The sequence below is a fragment of the Lissotriton vulgaris genome, chromosome 11, assembly GCF_964263255.1.
Source record: "Lissotriton vulgaris chromosome 11, aLisVul1.2, whole genome shotgun sequence".
Taxonomy (NCBI): domain Eukaryota; kingdom Metazoa; phylum Chordata; class Amphibia; order Caudata; family Salamandridae; genus Lissotriton; species Lissotriton vulgaris.
The window spans coordinates 870021935-870037956 of record NC_141699.1 but is presented as its reverse complement, the minus strand read 5'-3'; the positions used below and the strand labels follow the sequence as shown (position 1 = coordinate 870037956).

The 16022-nt window shown below is 45.2% G+C and overlaps 1 protein-coding gene across 1 annotated transcript in view; it reads left to right on the top strand.

Moving 5' to 3' along the window:
- Positions 1–16022, top strand: part of KIF1A (kinesin family member 1A) — a 2508766-nt gene that overhangs the window by 2184313 nt on the left and 308431 nt on the right. Inside the window, exons 39-40 of the mRNA XM_086944020.1 lie at positions 8182–8243; positions 8714–8859. Of these exons, the coding sequence (XP_086800146.1) occupies positions 8182–8243; positions 8714–8859 (208 nt within the window). The remainder of the gene's footprint in view (positions 1–8181; positions 8244–8713; positions 8860–16022) is intronic.

Here is a 16022-nt window from a genome sequence, read left to right as displayed (position 1 = left end):
AGTGCCTGCTTCCATATCCCCGTTCTGCCTGCCCACAGTCGGTACCTGCAATTCAGGGTGGGCCACAAGCATGATCAGTTAGCTGTGCTCCCCTTTGGCCATACTCACATCCCTCTGGGGTTCAACAGTGATGGTGGTGGTTGCAGCACATCTGCAGACAGAGGTCAGGGGTGCCATTCTTCCCCTACTTTGATATTTGGGGACGGTAAGGAGCGCTTCAAGACTAAAAGGCAATTGGTGGCTTGCATCGTCCAGGGCACAATACAAACTTCCATTTGTAATGGTGCAATTCACACTGCTGGATATATCCAGAAACTATGTGATGTTTATATGTCTCTTACTTTGGCCACATACATTGAAAGCAACTTTTTTTAATACTATCAAGATTACATACCATGAGTCTCCCAATGGTGCAGTGTCTCAGTGCTTGTGAGCTGTTACAGCATGTGTAACTTAACAAATTCACTGCTGCCCTTAGAGCGCGTCACTCCATATACCGGAACTACACGATTATGCATTCTTGTCCTGCTTATAGGCACAAGACCCAGTCTCCAGGAAGGAGAGCCTCTTTTAAAGGTAATCAAAAAAACGTATCAAGCTGCACTCGCGCAGGTAGTCATGCCGAAAATGCTCTTATACGCAAGCAAGAGTTATAAAGGGGACATGCTTAGTTTGTTTAGCTCAACAGAGAGCCAGTTAAATGTTCTATGACATTGGTGTATGTGGAGGCAACTGATTTTGTTTTTATGTAACAATGAGAGAGTATCCCCAGGATACCGAGTCCTAGTAATCATTAGTGAATTGAGATAGATGTAGAAAAAGAAAAGAAGAATTCCTTCTTTTTATATAAACCCCTCACTCACCGACCTCGTTGGTGACATGCTTCATCATCGGGGTCCACCTGAGTGACCGAGTGCCACTCAGGTGTGCTTCGACGCCTGCAACTGCAGCGGAGCTGGTTTTTTTGTGGTTCGTGAAAGTGTAATGAACATTGGGTGAGTTAAAAAAGTGTCTATTATGTACTCCCTGTTCAATTTATTCTGGAGTCATAAAGCACGGTTAAAAACAGGTGGGAAACTTCTACTGGCGTAACTTGACCAGAAAGTATCACTATTGTCGTGAAAATATGGTCAACATCTTTCATACACAGGGTGGCGAGTACGCCCGGCCTGCTCCCTGCGGACATCAGAGCCTGTTTTAAAAGGCCTGCTGGGACCGGCCCGGTGCGGCCTGCGATGGCCCAGAGAGGAGGCTCGCAAGGGGAACAAACAGCACCGAATCTCCCGGCAAGGTTGAAAGGAAACCCCTGGAAGTGGTGCGAGAGGCCAACGGTTAGAGGCGGCGGAGGCAGAGACAGGAGAGGGCTCAGGCGTGCTGACTTCAGAGTGTGGCCTGCGCAGGAAGTGGCAGTGACAAAGAGCACACAAAATGCGATGGCAAAAACAACAAGCCACGAACGGGAGTTGTGTGGGAGAGAGAGGCGGAGGGAGTTTTGTGCGCGTGCGCTGCGCACGAAAGCACTGCTAAGCAGCATTTAATTGTCTGATGGCAGGAACTGGTCGGGGAGGGGTGGAGCGAGGCGCGCTGCATTGGAGTGGCGGTGCGAGGCGAGCGTGCTTGTGCGCGTAATTGCAAGCTGGTGGCATTTGGTAGCAGCACTTTTAAAACCCGCTTACAAAATGTCTCGCAGTGCAGCGCATGCACTGACTCAGCGAGACCTAAAAATGGTTGAGAGGGTCTCTGACTCAGTGGATATCTTTAGGTAAAGTGGTATCTGCTTCACACAGCCAGAAGGGCACTAGGTGTCTGAACCCAGCTTGTCCCCAATTGTTTTTTTTCCCTTTTAACATTGACCTTTCGTTCTTTTACTCTGATGACTGTCAATGTTAACTGAATTGAAGAGCACACCGGTACTTGAAGTAATGGCCACATCATACGCTTATAGGCATCTGCCCTGTATGAGACCACAACCATATCTACAGTGTTCGATTGGAAAGACATGTCTTAAACAAATCATGGCGCAAGGTTGATGTGCCTACAGATCAAAGATATGAATCCAAAATGGCACACTCTTTCCAGGATAGTCAATTGCAGACTTTTTTGTTATAAAAGGAAAACATTTAACCATTTAATATGTTGTTGCCCTGCGCTGTTGTATGCCCGCTGCACCCTGCTAAAACCATTGTTTTTAGCCCATAGAATACGAACCTGTAACGAGGCACCAAAATGCGTTTTTATTATACCGGAGCCATGTGACTTGCTGAAATTTGGCAAATAGAACGGTCTGCTACAATGACTTTTTCAAGGCCACAATAAGTCCGATTAGGTGCAGTGGAAAGACAAACCCCATCTTAGGCAAATCATGAACGCTAAGAATTGATCTTTTTTTCAAACTTGTGCAATACTTATGTGTCCCATTTTCATGGCCGCCACTGAAGTCACTATTTTAGTGATGTTTAATGTTTCTTATTACTAATCTTTTTAGTATGTGATTTCGACAATTTATTTTTCAGATTTTTAGATATAGGCACTGTTTGGACATTTAAGTTATTGCGTAGTAATGAACTTGTATTTTAGTTTTAGGCTCTGTTTCAATTCCTAAACATATTTATTTTTTCTCTTTTGACTTGGCTTTCCTATTTTTTATATTCCTGAGTTTGTTTATGCTTGTGATAACTGTTTCTAATTTATGGTATTGCCTTTTCCTAAACTTGAATTTTGATTCTTGCACACACACTGTAATGATTTTAATTAATTATGGATGTATGTCGTTACAACGCATACTTTTACTCTGCATACCATTACAACGCGGTATTTACAACGCATACCGTTACAACCCATAGCGCTTTGGGGTGCTGGATAGTGGTAAGTATAATTTACTATTCTAACTCCAGTCCCCGTGGACCCTAGGGAAGGTGTTGGATAGTAAATTAAACTTACCTCTTATCCTAGAGCGCCCCCCAGCGCAATGCGTTGTAACGGTATGCGTTGTAATGCCTGCGTTGTAGTGGTAGTGCGGAGTAAAAATTGCGTTGTAACAGGTGTATACCATTAATTATACAATAAAGGGAGATTGACTGACCAACTGACAGTCTTTAATTAGATATAATTATCCGCCACGGTACTCCTATCATCTTGGTTTATAGGAAAAGAGACTGATTGCTCCCATGAAACTATAGTCCAGTTGCCTTCCTGGATGGAGTGATAAAATTATGGAAATGTCTTAGGGAATATGTTCTATATTTTGATAATGTTGCTCAATGATCTTTAATAAAAATGGGGTTTTCAAGTGATTTCATGATTTACTAGTCTCTTTGTATTGGAATAACACAGCCATTATTAAACCCTGATATTTTGGCTCCACAATATTTTTGTCCTCGAAAATCTGTAATACAACCCCAGTTTAAGCAGGTCGTAGGAAGTGCTAGCTCAGCCCCCCCCCCTTTCACCCCCATCTATTGGAATAGAGCATCACCAACAGGAAGGAAGTCCTTACCCTTTGCAGTGCCACTCTGGGCAAAGTTAATGGTATGATCCTGATTTGTATAGCTACTTACCTTAGGCATGTGTGCAAAACATTTTTACCTGAACCCATAGTTATTTTTCAGAGTGTTTCAGACTTTGTTCTTTCAGGACATTTTAGACAAAACATACATATATTGACCATTTTGCACATATTTTTGTTTAATATCTGTTTATTGAGTACAAACAAATAGAAAATTACGCATGTCGCAAAGAATGAAGAGCAAAGGAGGAGGGGCGCCAAAAAGTGGTTACAGAATAAATAATTGGCCCTAAGACCCTGCAAATGGGGAAAGTCCAGTATACAAATATACAACACACATATGCGATGACAGCAGAGTCTTTTTCCAAAACATAGAAGACAACATCAGAGAAAGAATTCTTGCCAAACCCCAGGGGGAAGTCATGTAGGGTGCCGAGAGGCAAAGGCCCAACTAAAGGTCCATGTGCTGCTATGATTTTCTCCAGTTTGGGTATTACTTCGGTGGCACTGGTGGTGTTGATTAGCTCCACTTCTGGGTATTTGGAGTGATCATCTATCACAACCATGGTATGTCGTCCGTCGGGAAGACTTCCGAAGTCCATGCTAACGCATTCCCACGGCTTTTGAGGTTGAGGCTCGGCCAGTACAGGTGCTTCTCACGGGGCATCACCCGTGACTTGGCAGGCCGCACAGGACCGTACGGTCTCCTCCACCACCACACCTTGGATCTCAGTCTTGCTTTGGTTTTCACCATTCCTTGGTGACCGATGTGGGCTAATTGCACTACTTGGTCAGTCAAGGCAGAGGGTATCACCAGCCGGTGACCCCTTAATAGGCATCCTGAGTTGTCTTCGTTTAGTTCTCCTCTTACGTGGTATAGGCTTTCCATGATGCGTTGAGCACTTGATGTAAGTGATTTCCATTCCTCCTTGGTCCGCTGCCAGTTCCCACTTTGAAGGGCTCTCTTTGCTCTCTGTAGGCAGTCATCCTTCAGAGTGGCCTCTGCAATGTTGCTGATGGATAAGGGCCGTGGGCATGACCGCGCTATGACACACTTGATGTAGGACTCCGTGTCCTCTGCCTCCTCCATCTCTGCCGGGGTGGCTGCTCGTGGGTGTCGTGACAGGTAGTCGGCCGGATTTCGGGACCCTGGTTGGTATTCTATCTGACAGTTGTAATCCTGCAGCTGGAGCATCCATTTTTCTATGCGAGGTGGGGGCTTCGTTGAGGTTCCCGAGAAGAGGGCGACCAGTGGTTTGTGATCCGTGACCACTGTGAATGGTTTTCCGTAGAGATACAGATGGAAGTGTCTGCACCCCCAGTTTATGGCAATGGCTTCTTTTTCGATCTGTGAGTACCGTTGTTCGGTATCGGTGAGAGAGCGACTGGCAAATGCAAGAGGGGACCAGTCCATTTCGTCTCATGGTTTTTGCATGAGTACTGCCCCTAGTCCTGCTGGACCAGCATCCACTGCTACTAGTGTCTGGTTCCGGGGATCAAAGAATGTCAGGGTGGTATTGTCTGAGAGGGCTGCCTTGATGTCCTTGAAGGCTTTCTCTTGCTCTGGGCCCCATGTCCAGGGTGTGGATTCTTTCGTGAGTTCCCTCAGTGGTAGTGTCAGATTGGCAAGATCCCGAATAAATTGCCCGCAGTAGTTAACCATCCCCAGGAAACTGCGGACTTCGGTGACTGAGGTGGGGGGGCAGCTTCTTTGACGTCCTTCACCTTCTCCGGGTCAGGGTTGACTCCTTCCGCTGAGAACGTGTACCCGAAGAATCCTAGCTTTTGCCGCAGGAATTCACACTTTTCCCTGTGCAGGGTGAGACCTGCTTCTCCTAGTCTCCGGAACACCTGGGCCAGCCTCTGGTTGTGTTCAGGTATTGTGCGGGCATGTACCATAATGTCATCACTGACATTGATGACTCCTGGTATGTCAGCAATCAGTTCTTGGTTCACATTTTGGAATACTTCTGCTGCGCTGGACACCCCAAAGCTAAGTCGGGTGTACCTTCGGAGTCCCACGTGTGTTGAGAACGTTGTGATGTTCCGCGATTCTTCATCAAGGACTAATTGGTGGTATCCCGATCGGAGGTCCAGCTTCGAGAACCAGCACGCCCCTGCCATCTCTTCTATGAGGTCATCGATCGTGGGCGTGATGTGGCGCTCTCTCTTGATGGCAACGTTGGGAAGGCGCATGTCGACGCATATCCGGACAGCGCCTGGCTGTTTCGGCTTTCGGGTGACCACGATGGGCGATACCCATGGAGTGGGGCCTGTCACTTTTTCAATGATGCCCGCTACTTCGAGCTTCTTGAGTTCCTCCTCTACCAGTGGCCGGAGGTGGAATGTTATGCGGCGATGCCTCAGCGCCACTGGTTGCACAGTCTGGTCAATGTGTAAGTGTATTTGGCGACCCGTGAACTTCCCAATTCCTTTGAAGATGTCTGAGAAGTCAGCTATGAGCTGCTGTACCGACTCTTGGTGAACTCCAAATGCAAATGTGACTACTCCCTGATCTTCCGCGGCTCGGCATCCAAGTAGCATGCCTTGTCCATCTTCCGACACGAATATATTGGCGGTGACGGTCCTGTCACCATGAGTGATGGTCGTCCTGAACTTTCCTCCGAGTCTCAGTGGAGTGTCCTGACCGTAAGCGAATACGGTGATGGGCGACGGGCTCAGCGTTGGCGGACACTGCATTGTCCAGTATAGGGTTGCGCTCACGAGGTTGATAGTTGCTCCTGTGTCGACTACTGCCATGACCTCTTGATCTGCCACTTGAATTCAGCACTGGGGAAGCTTCCTGGCTCGTCGAGTTGCCGTGCCAATCATGTGCACTTTGTGCACTGTTCTTTCTTCTTCCTCATCATCGTCCATGTCACTCTGGCTGGGGTCACCTTCTGGTATGGCATTCACCACTTGCCGTGGCTTGCGGAACTTTTTCGATCGACACACTTTCTCGAAATGATTGAATCAACCACATCCTGAGCACCTCTTCGCTCTTGCCGGGCATTCCGATGCCTGATGGGGTGGGCCTCCACAATATCCACACGACTTTCCGGCTGTTCCCATTGAGTTTCCAGGGGGTTTCTTGTTCCACTTTGTTGGTGATTTTACCTGGATTTTGTTGACAGGTTCAGCTTTCACTGGCGCTTGGAGGGCGGCCTCCATGTGAGCGGCCCGGGCTTTGAATAATTCTTTTGTGCGGCCCAGGGTTAGGATGTCAGCTAAGGGCTTCCCAGATTCCTCCAGGATTCTTTCTCTGAGCTTGGCCGATGCACAGTCCTGAATTATCTGACCCCGTATTTCTTCAGTGACATCCATGAATCCACATGACATTGCCAGTCTTTTCAACCTCGCATGATATGAGTCTAATGATTCCTCCGGCAGTTGTCTGGCCTGCCTGAAGATAAACCTCTCATAATCCTGGTTGGCCATTGGCTCAAAGTAAGCATTGAGGGCATTGATAAGTGAACTAGGAGTCTTTGGCGTGGCCTCAACTAGAGTCTTGGCGATGTTGTGGACGTCCTTGCCACCTAGGTGGAGTACCATACCCCTCTTTTGTTCTTTGTGAACTTTAGTGGCCTCGAAGAATATGAGTAGGCGGTCCACCCAGTCCTTCCATTTGGGGGCTAGTGAGGAAGGTGAGCCTTCCACCACGAATGGTTTGATGGGTGGTATTGTGGCCATAACTGATTGGTGCTGTGTCACTGAGCGTGAGGACTCCCTTGATGATTTGTGGACTCTTTGGGATGTCCCTTTGATGAGGTGTGGCTAAGGTCAACTGGTCGCGCTCAGTGGCAGCTGGTGATCGTGTGCCTTTCCTACGTGCCAGCCTCTGTTGTGTCCCTCCCCTGGTGCCTTCTGACATTCACTGCCCTCTTTTGGTCTCCCCGGGGGTTTGGCAGCTTCCTGGCACCGCCCAGCGCGAAGACGGCCGGGAGATCCACCGCGCGTAAGCGCGTCCGCGAGATGCGTGAGGCCGTGTAGGGTGCGCCCAGTCTGCGCGGAAGCGAAGGCGGGGCCGGCCCTGTTTGCACCGCAGCCCCGCTTCGCCCGGGCAGCGCGATTCACGCACCCGCGATCCACTCGGGTGCGGCGCTGCATGGGACTTGGAGGGGGGGGCGCCGGGGTAGATAGTAGCTAGGGACATCAGCTAGTGGGCCTACTCTCAGGGGGGCACCTGGGGCTTTATCTACGGTCTTCACTTGGCCTATATATTAATGAGGCACGGACACTGGGTTGTCGTTGGGGCTCTGCGCCGTAGCCAAGTGCCGGCGTACGCGCGGGCCCCCTTTATTAAACTTGGGTCACGTGGTGCACACGCCGCACGCCTGTTACGTCACAGGCGTGCAGCCACTAGAACACAACAGGAGCTGCACATATTTTTTATTGCACTGTATATGATGCTACTATATGTGCTATTTGTCAAATATTGAGGTGATTGTAACTGCTGATCAAAAATGTTGTATTTCAATTTGTATTATCTTTGTAAGTTATTTACCCCTGTTTTTAAGATGTCTAATCCAAAATAAATGTAAACTCAACATTACTCAAGAAGTGTCTTCACCCACCCTACATCATTGTAAGCGTTCAATAACTCTTGTAGTACAAGTATCTTCTATTGATCATTTAAGCTTACTATTACCACTAATAATTATGTATTTATTTTACAGTAATCGTGTGACTGGTATCTATGAGCTCAGCCTCTCCCACGTGGTAGAACCCGGCAGTCCAGGTGTGAATCAAAATCTTCTTTTTCACAATCATTTTTGTTGTTTGTGAGATTTATAAAACTACTATCCAAAACGAAAATATGCTATTATGAAGAGACCTACTGTCATTTTCACACATTTATATCCAAACACCTTGTTTCCTACCTAGAGAACCTCCTTCGTTCTCAATTCTGGGAACAAACGCAGCTCTATAAACATAATTCAGTCCTCACTTATGGAATTTCTGCAACCTATTATTGCAATCACTACACAGTTTTTCTAGTGCACATCACTTTTAAATTAAATCTTGTTTTGCTTTTACGTGTTGCTCGCAGACACAGATTCCAATCTGAGTGTGAAACCCCACCTTAGTTTTCACCTGCCACTTTCTCTACTAGTTCTATGAATCTGAAAACTCTACCAATGCATCTACTCATACTTTCTTTAAGTTAGTCACTGGGCTCTCGTATTAAACAAATGATTTTTCATGTAGGCATGCAGAGGAGACGCCGTCAAGTGCTGGACACCTCTGTGGCCTATGTCCGTGGCGAAGAAAATCTGGCTGGCTGGCGACCACGAAGTGACAGCCTAATACTGGACCATCAGTGGGAGCTTGAGAAGTTGAGTCTTCTCCAAGAGGTAAGATGCCCTTCTTTCGAAATCTTAACAGGGATTAAGACAAAATGTTATAAGACTTCAGTAGCTATTCTGGCTCATGAAATAAAACATTCCATGCCCACCATTTTCTGAATCACCAATAGGAGCCTTCGATGCACAAAGCAGCTATACTCATTTTTGTAGGAGAGTTTGAAAGTCTTGGAGTTTATGGCATTCGCAGTGCTGAGAGTGTACATGGCTGAGTGCGTTTTACAAGGCTATGGTGCAGGAGAAAATGTTAGTCCTCGTCAAAGAGCTTATATACAGGAACTTTGGAAGAAGGAGATGTCACTAACTACCAGCATATAATTCAACATAAAATTCCCAGACATTATAAATGTCAATACTAGGCCTTTGCATTGCCGGAGACAGCTCCTACCTAGTAAAGCCTAAAGTTTGTCCACAGGATAATTTGTGTAATAGCTGCTACTCAGGGAGCATGCGTTAGGGTACTGTGGTCCTAGATCTCTACAAGTACTAGTCCTGTACAGGTGCTTATTGCTTCCATACTGAGTTATGTCATTGTCCTAGTATATTATGCTATATGTTTTACTTGAACTGCTAAACATTACAAGTACAGATTCTGTGGTAGATAATACTCCTCACTTGGTGTATCAGGATTCTTCCCGAAGGTCATACTGAGCGCTGACCTCCATCCTGAACAGGAAGAAATACATTTGAAAGTCCCTAGGCACAGATTCTCTAATACTTTATGTAATAGAAACATAAAGGGTATTTAATATACCAGGTGGCTAGAATGTCCTCAGATACATTGCTGTGGGAGTTTGATTGCTCTGATGCTGGTGGCTCCTATTGGTATTACTGGTTGATAAGTTCCTCTGGTTACTGAACTAGTTGAGGAGGAGGGTAATACCTACTTAGCTTGTTCAGGAACTAATGGATCTTACAGTACTCAGAGTTGAACTAAAATAGGAATGATACCTGTGAATTCCTACTGTTGTTTTTCAATGGTTGTCAGGCCGCGCTCGTAGGCCAGTGGGCAGGCAGAGGCTATGGGGCCTTGTCCCTGGTGGGCTGGGATCTTTTGCCTTAAATGTCCCAGGGTCTGTCGTACATTAGCTCTGCAAACTGGACCAGATACTATCCCTTCAGCACTTGACTCTGAGGTGCGGATACTCGTATTCAATAACAGTCGTAACACATGCAGGTCTCTGTTTCAGACACAGTCAGAAAAACAGCAACATCCATCTCTTATCCCTCCTGCTTCTGGGAAAAGATGAAGTAGCAGCAGATGTGGCCTTCACTTCAGGGTGGTGCCACCTGGAGTCCGTTGGTGTTGGTAGATACTGGATGCAAGTACGGACCCTCATCGGGTATTGTTCCTCAACTGGGTCACTCTGAGTCACTCGGCAATGAACAGCAGGTGAGATGTCACAGAGACTGGGGGATCATGGTGGTGCAGTGGGATCCACTGGACATACTTCTCAGATTTGGCAGGGGCAATCGCCATGGCACACATTTGAGTTTGGCGACTGTGACCATCACTGGAAAAGTTCCTGATTCTAATGACGATGTCCATAATTGGCACAACTCTTGTTTCTTGGTGGCAATGTCCGCTGGGGGCACAAATCTGGTTTTTGGTGGAGATATCTACAGCAGGTACATTTCCTGGTTATTGGATGATGGTGAGGTCAATTGTCGGTCTGCGATTCCTGCTTGGAACCACACTCCTTGAGAGACTGCACCCACCCTGCTGGGGCTCACAGAATGCTCTCCATCCTCCTCCTTGGCTTGATAGGCCCACAGCACTGGGACTGACTGCTTCTGTTACTCCTTGGAAAGACACCTTCTACAGGATTTTCTCGGCTGTCAGGTTCGCTTCCAGGTGCTTCAGGTCAATGGCACAGCTCTTCAGAAAGGCAAGGTTCCAGGCACCTCCTTTGTGAAGAGGGATGCGACTACAGTGGAGGCTTCAGCCTGGAGCATCCACACGGGCGCACAAACAGGTGTAAACCTTGTCAACCAGGCTCTCAACAGCCCCACTAAACAGTGATCAGGAAAGAGGCAAAAGGCTGGCCTCACCTAAAGTGGTCCCTTACATCTTTTCCACCATCTACCAAATGACAGCCGTGGTTGAAGACTAATCCACTGCCCCTCCAGCAAAGGCCTTTTTGAATTACTAAAGAAAACTTGTCTCGCTTGTCCCCACTTTAGTGTCTAGGTCTCCTTCCTCCAGCTTCAGGAACATCAGCAATAAACTTCCACTGTCTGGGAAAACACCCTCATGTTGATTTTGTACGCAGTGGCAAGCAAGTGGCTTTTAAAGAAGAACTCACAGACCTCCATTACTGTGGTTCACTGATATTTCCAATACATGTACCACACAGGCCACATACACTCTCACACACCTGACTTTCAAAACCTGTTTTCATCTCCGCCAATCTTTGCGTACACACGCAACAACAACATTAAGGAGATATTATCTAAGGGATCACCAGAACAAAAAGAATCAAAAGGCACTCGCCCCTGCATGAACTGTAATAGTTGTAACAATGTGATCAAAGGTAACACCTTCGCCCACCCTATGAAGGGTAACAACATAAAACTCAATGTTAACGCCACCTGCGATTCATCCAATCTCATTTACCTATTGAAATGCCCGTGTGGCAAAATATATATCGGAAAAACTGAACGAAAAATCAAAGTACGATTAAACAAACACAAATCAAATATTCAAACTAAAAATGAAAAATCAAGTGTTGCAGTACACTTTCTAGAGCAAAAACATAATATTGCCCAACTGAAATATATGGTACTTGAAATCATAGAAAAACAAGTGGTAAAGGACAATAACAAAACACTCCTACAATGTGAAATCATATGGATTTACCGTCTTCAATCGATGAACCCTTTTGGATTAAATGACAGGACTGAATTTAGCTGCTTTATTTAACCACCTTAGCTGTGGTTTTTTTAATGCAAATTTAACTCTTTTGTATTGCCTGTATGTTTACATGTCACAGCTAGCTTTATGTTTACCATGTTTTTTTACTTGCCACATTAGGCTTTATTATAACACCTATCACAAACACATCCGTTCACTCCTAAGATGGCCGCCACTCACTTAGATGAGTCCATTGTTGCACTTTATTTATCATGTGACCCTCACAGAACCAATTGCGTTCATTCACCTTTCACCGTTACACGTCACTTATACCCGCGAATATCCCGGTCATTTTTGAAACTCCTGAAACGAAACCGATCAGAGATACGTCGGGAAACAAATCAAGTAAGTCGGTTATTATACCGCCGTTAGATTCTTTTTTCTCGTATAACTATGAGGAGCTTACTATCTCCGTTTTGACTTTTCAGCCTATACCGTTATCAACTCGAGCACTCTGGTAAGCAAGTCTCCTTGAACCTGCTCACTTAGTCACTGTACCGTCACTCGTTTTGCACTTTTTTATTTTTTGCACATATGTACCGCTTAGCATGGTACCACTGGTTAAAGAAGCATGGTTTCACCAAAAATAGGATGTATTGTACTTTTGATTACCAAAAATGATACACCATTTAGTGATTGGCTATATCTTGTTTGTTATTTAGAGCTCCTGGACAAAGGGCTGTCGAGCCCGAAATGCATCGGAGCATGATAAGGATGTTAATGAAACCCAACAATGCATAAATATGCTTAAAAAGTCTACATGATATGACAAAAATATCAGTATGAATTTGAGAAAATAAGAATAAATCTTTACAACTTGTACAAAATTATAAGGAGTCTTATTTTAATAACCAACGGCGTGCCCTATTCAGGGATGCACACACTATCTATGTGTGCACTTTTCACGAATTTCTCCCAGTTATGCCTGTTTGCATATGGGCTACTGGGAGAGGCAGGTCCTCCATGGCACACACCAGGCGGTGGTTGCTGAACACGCGGTACCAAACCGCTATATCAATGAAATTTTTTTGATATGGCGGGGCACCCAGCAAGAGGCAATGGAGTTCATTGCTAAGCTTAATGTCAACACGTTTAATCTCACTTTTACTCATAACATGAGTCAGGAGAACATTTGTTTTTTGGATGTGGAGGTGTCTATTGACAACAACAGGTTACAGACTACTCTTTACCGCAAGCCCACGGCTGGCAATACGGTGCTTCACGCCAAGAGCCACCATCCAGCGCACCTGATCAGTAGTATCCCCTATGGGGAGATGCTGCACATCAGACACATTTGCAGCACTGAGGCACAATGTGGGTTAGCTCAGAAGGAAAGCAAGGCTCATTTCCTGGCCAGAGGGTAAACTGAAACGGCTGTGGATACAGCTATTCGGAAGGTTAACATCATCCCTAGGGAAGAGGCCCTATTATTGAGGAGATCAAAGGCAACTCAGTAGGAAAATGCCAATCAGCCAGTCAGACTAGTTTTGACGTACAATCGGCAATTTCAGGCACTCCGCAAGATTGTCACTAGAAACTGGAATCTTATCAACAATGATCTAGTCATAGGCCATCTTATGCCAACTAGACCTGACATTTCATGCAGGAAAGCACATTCCCATAGTGATGTCTTGGTCAAATCCAGTCCGGAGATAGCGATTAATGTCCCTTGGTTCAAAGCGATCAAGGGTTTAAAAAAATGTTCCACGTGCAAAGCGTGTAAACATGGGTGAACAAAACAGAATATCTAACCCCGTTCTCAGATGTCCCCCGGCAAATTTCCAAACAGTTGACGTGCAAGAGGGATTGCGCAGTGTATGTGCTGCAGTGTCCCTGTGGCCTGCGCTATGTGGGCAGCACTAAGCTGCAGGCAAACAAGCGGATACTCCAGCACATAAGGGCCATCAACACCGGCGACGCCGCGTACCCGGTTGCACGCCACTTTAAGAAATATCATGGGAATCAGAGCCACTTACTGAAATATTTCATTATTGACGCAGTCCCACCCCTGCGTAGAGATGGGAACCGCGAAGCGATCCTTCGAGCCCTTGAGACCAGATATATAATTTACCTCGATTGCAAATCACCTCTGGGTCTCAATAGTAGTGTAGACTTTCATACATACCTATAACTCCTGGTTGCACCAACCTCTCAGACAAGTGTTTATCAATGTAAGACAGTATATCCCACTAACACATCCATATTTTATGAGTATATATGGGTATAGATCTAACTTATTCATGAGTAATGGAGATACTAGCTTTGTTCCCTCAGCACTTCTCATGCACAGTCCAGCAATACCGGTTATGGATATTTTATAATTTGCTAAACAGCAAGTTTTAAGTCATGAAGAAAAGAAATAGAAAAGAAAAAAACTTTTTTCACTTGCTTGTTCTTAACCAGCAATTAACACATTTTAATATTATTTTTTGGCACATTTTTCCTCTTCTGGTTTAGACAATACATGTTTAGGTAATGGTATAGCTAAATAGTTGAAAGATTAAGGCACCAAGCTTCCTATTTGTAAATTTGTGATGACATAGATAATGAATTGTCCAACTATCAATTGCCACTGACCTCACCCACTTGGGTTATATGTACAAGCCACATGGGGGGCAGGTTGTCACACAGAAATATGAATAAATACTTTTTACAGAAGTATTAACTGGGGATAATACACCGTATATGCCCCTGTCAATTTTTTGGGGAAATCAGAATTGGGATCTTTTTACATTAGTAAAATTACCTGGTACAAACTGCTCTTTTATTCAGTGTAAAGAGTGTGGTTTCAAGAATTGTGAAATTTGGTTATCCTTCATACTTACATTGTGTGAAAGTAATGTTTCTCAAAAACGTGTCTTCTATGTCTATACGTATCACGTTTTATACCTACCAATCATGTTCCTTGCACTTGCACTTTAAAAATGAAATGCCCCGCCTATGGCGTCATGTCATCAAGGCCTCTGGGCAGGCCGAAACGTTATGCTGGTGGCGATTTAAAATAAACAGATATTTTCTCACCTTAAGCCTGGGTCGGCTCTCGTTTCCTTGCTGGCGGTATCCTGGTGGAGTTCGGATTGCTGGCGCGATAGGGGCGAGTGATTGATATATACATATATATATATATATATATCCCAGCTCCAAACTTTCCTCTTATCCTTCAGGAAAGAAAAGCACTCACGAGGATTCTGTAGCTCAACAGCAGTTTATTCAGGACAAACGCGTTTCGGATTTACATCCTTCGTCAGTGTCGTAAGTTCTAAACAAAATACTCGCGGCCATATTTTATTAAAAACATCACATGTCACGTGTCTTTTGTGGCAATAGAGGACGGACTTGGCGTCATTGTGTTTAACGTGGGCGCCATTTTAACACAGTAAATACTGGTCAACAATTATTCAGTTTCATAACAGAACCCACTTTGGGATGTCGGTTAGAAACTCCATTTATGTTACATTTCAACATTAGCAAATTTCATCAATTAAAATGATATTCATACAGTCATAATTAAGCCGTGGATCGGCAATGCAGCCTTCTAAAAAGGCTGCTGGTCCTGTATTACCCACATTGAATTATGCCGTGTATCGGCTCAAGCGACATGTTTAAAAGCGAAACATTTGCAGACAGTGCCTCACAGGTCGTTTTCAGATATCACAGTGCTTTATTTACTCAAATGGATTGCCAACTCCTCCCCACTGTTCAGCCCTTTCGGTATCTTGGTTCCCAGATCAATGATATAACGTGACTCCAGCCTCCTAAGCTTGAGTAAACGATCTCCCCCTCTAATATTTGCTGGTAAGTAGTCCAAACAATAATACTGCAACAGGTCCCTATTGCTATTGTGTTTGATGGAGAAGTGTCGTGCTACTGGGTAGCTGAAGTCTTTATTTTTTATAGCCCGCATGTGCTCCAATATCCTCAATTTAACCATATTGATGGTGCTTCCCACGTACTTCAGTCCGCAGGGGCACACAAGACAATATACTGCAAAGCTGGTTTGGCAGGTCATGAATTTATTAATCTGCTTGTTTTGCCTCATGCCCTCTACCTTATATGATCTTACTCTTTTGCTTGCTGCACAGGCTTTGCACTTCCCGCAGGGAAAGAATCCTTTCATTTCCCTGAGGGTGTTTTGGGTTCTGGATGGGGACTTATCTAGATGACTGGAAACCAAGTTATCTTTCAGGGAACGAGCTTTTCTAAAGGTCATAAGGGGATGGACAGGAATATCTGAGGAAAT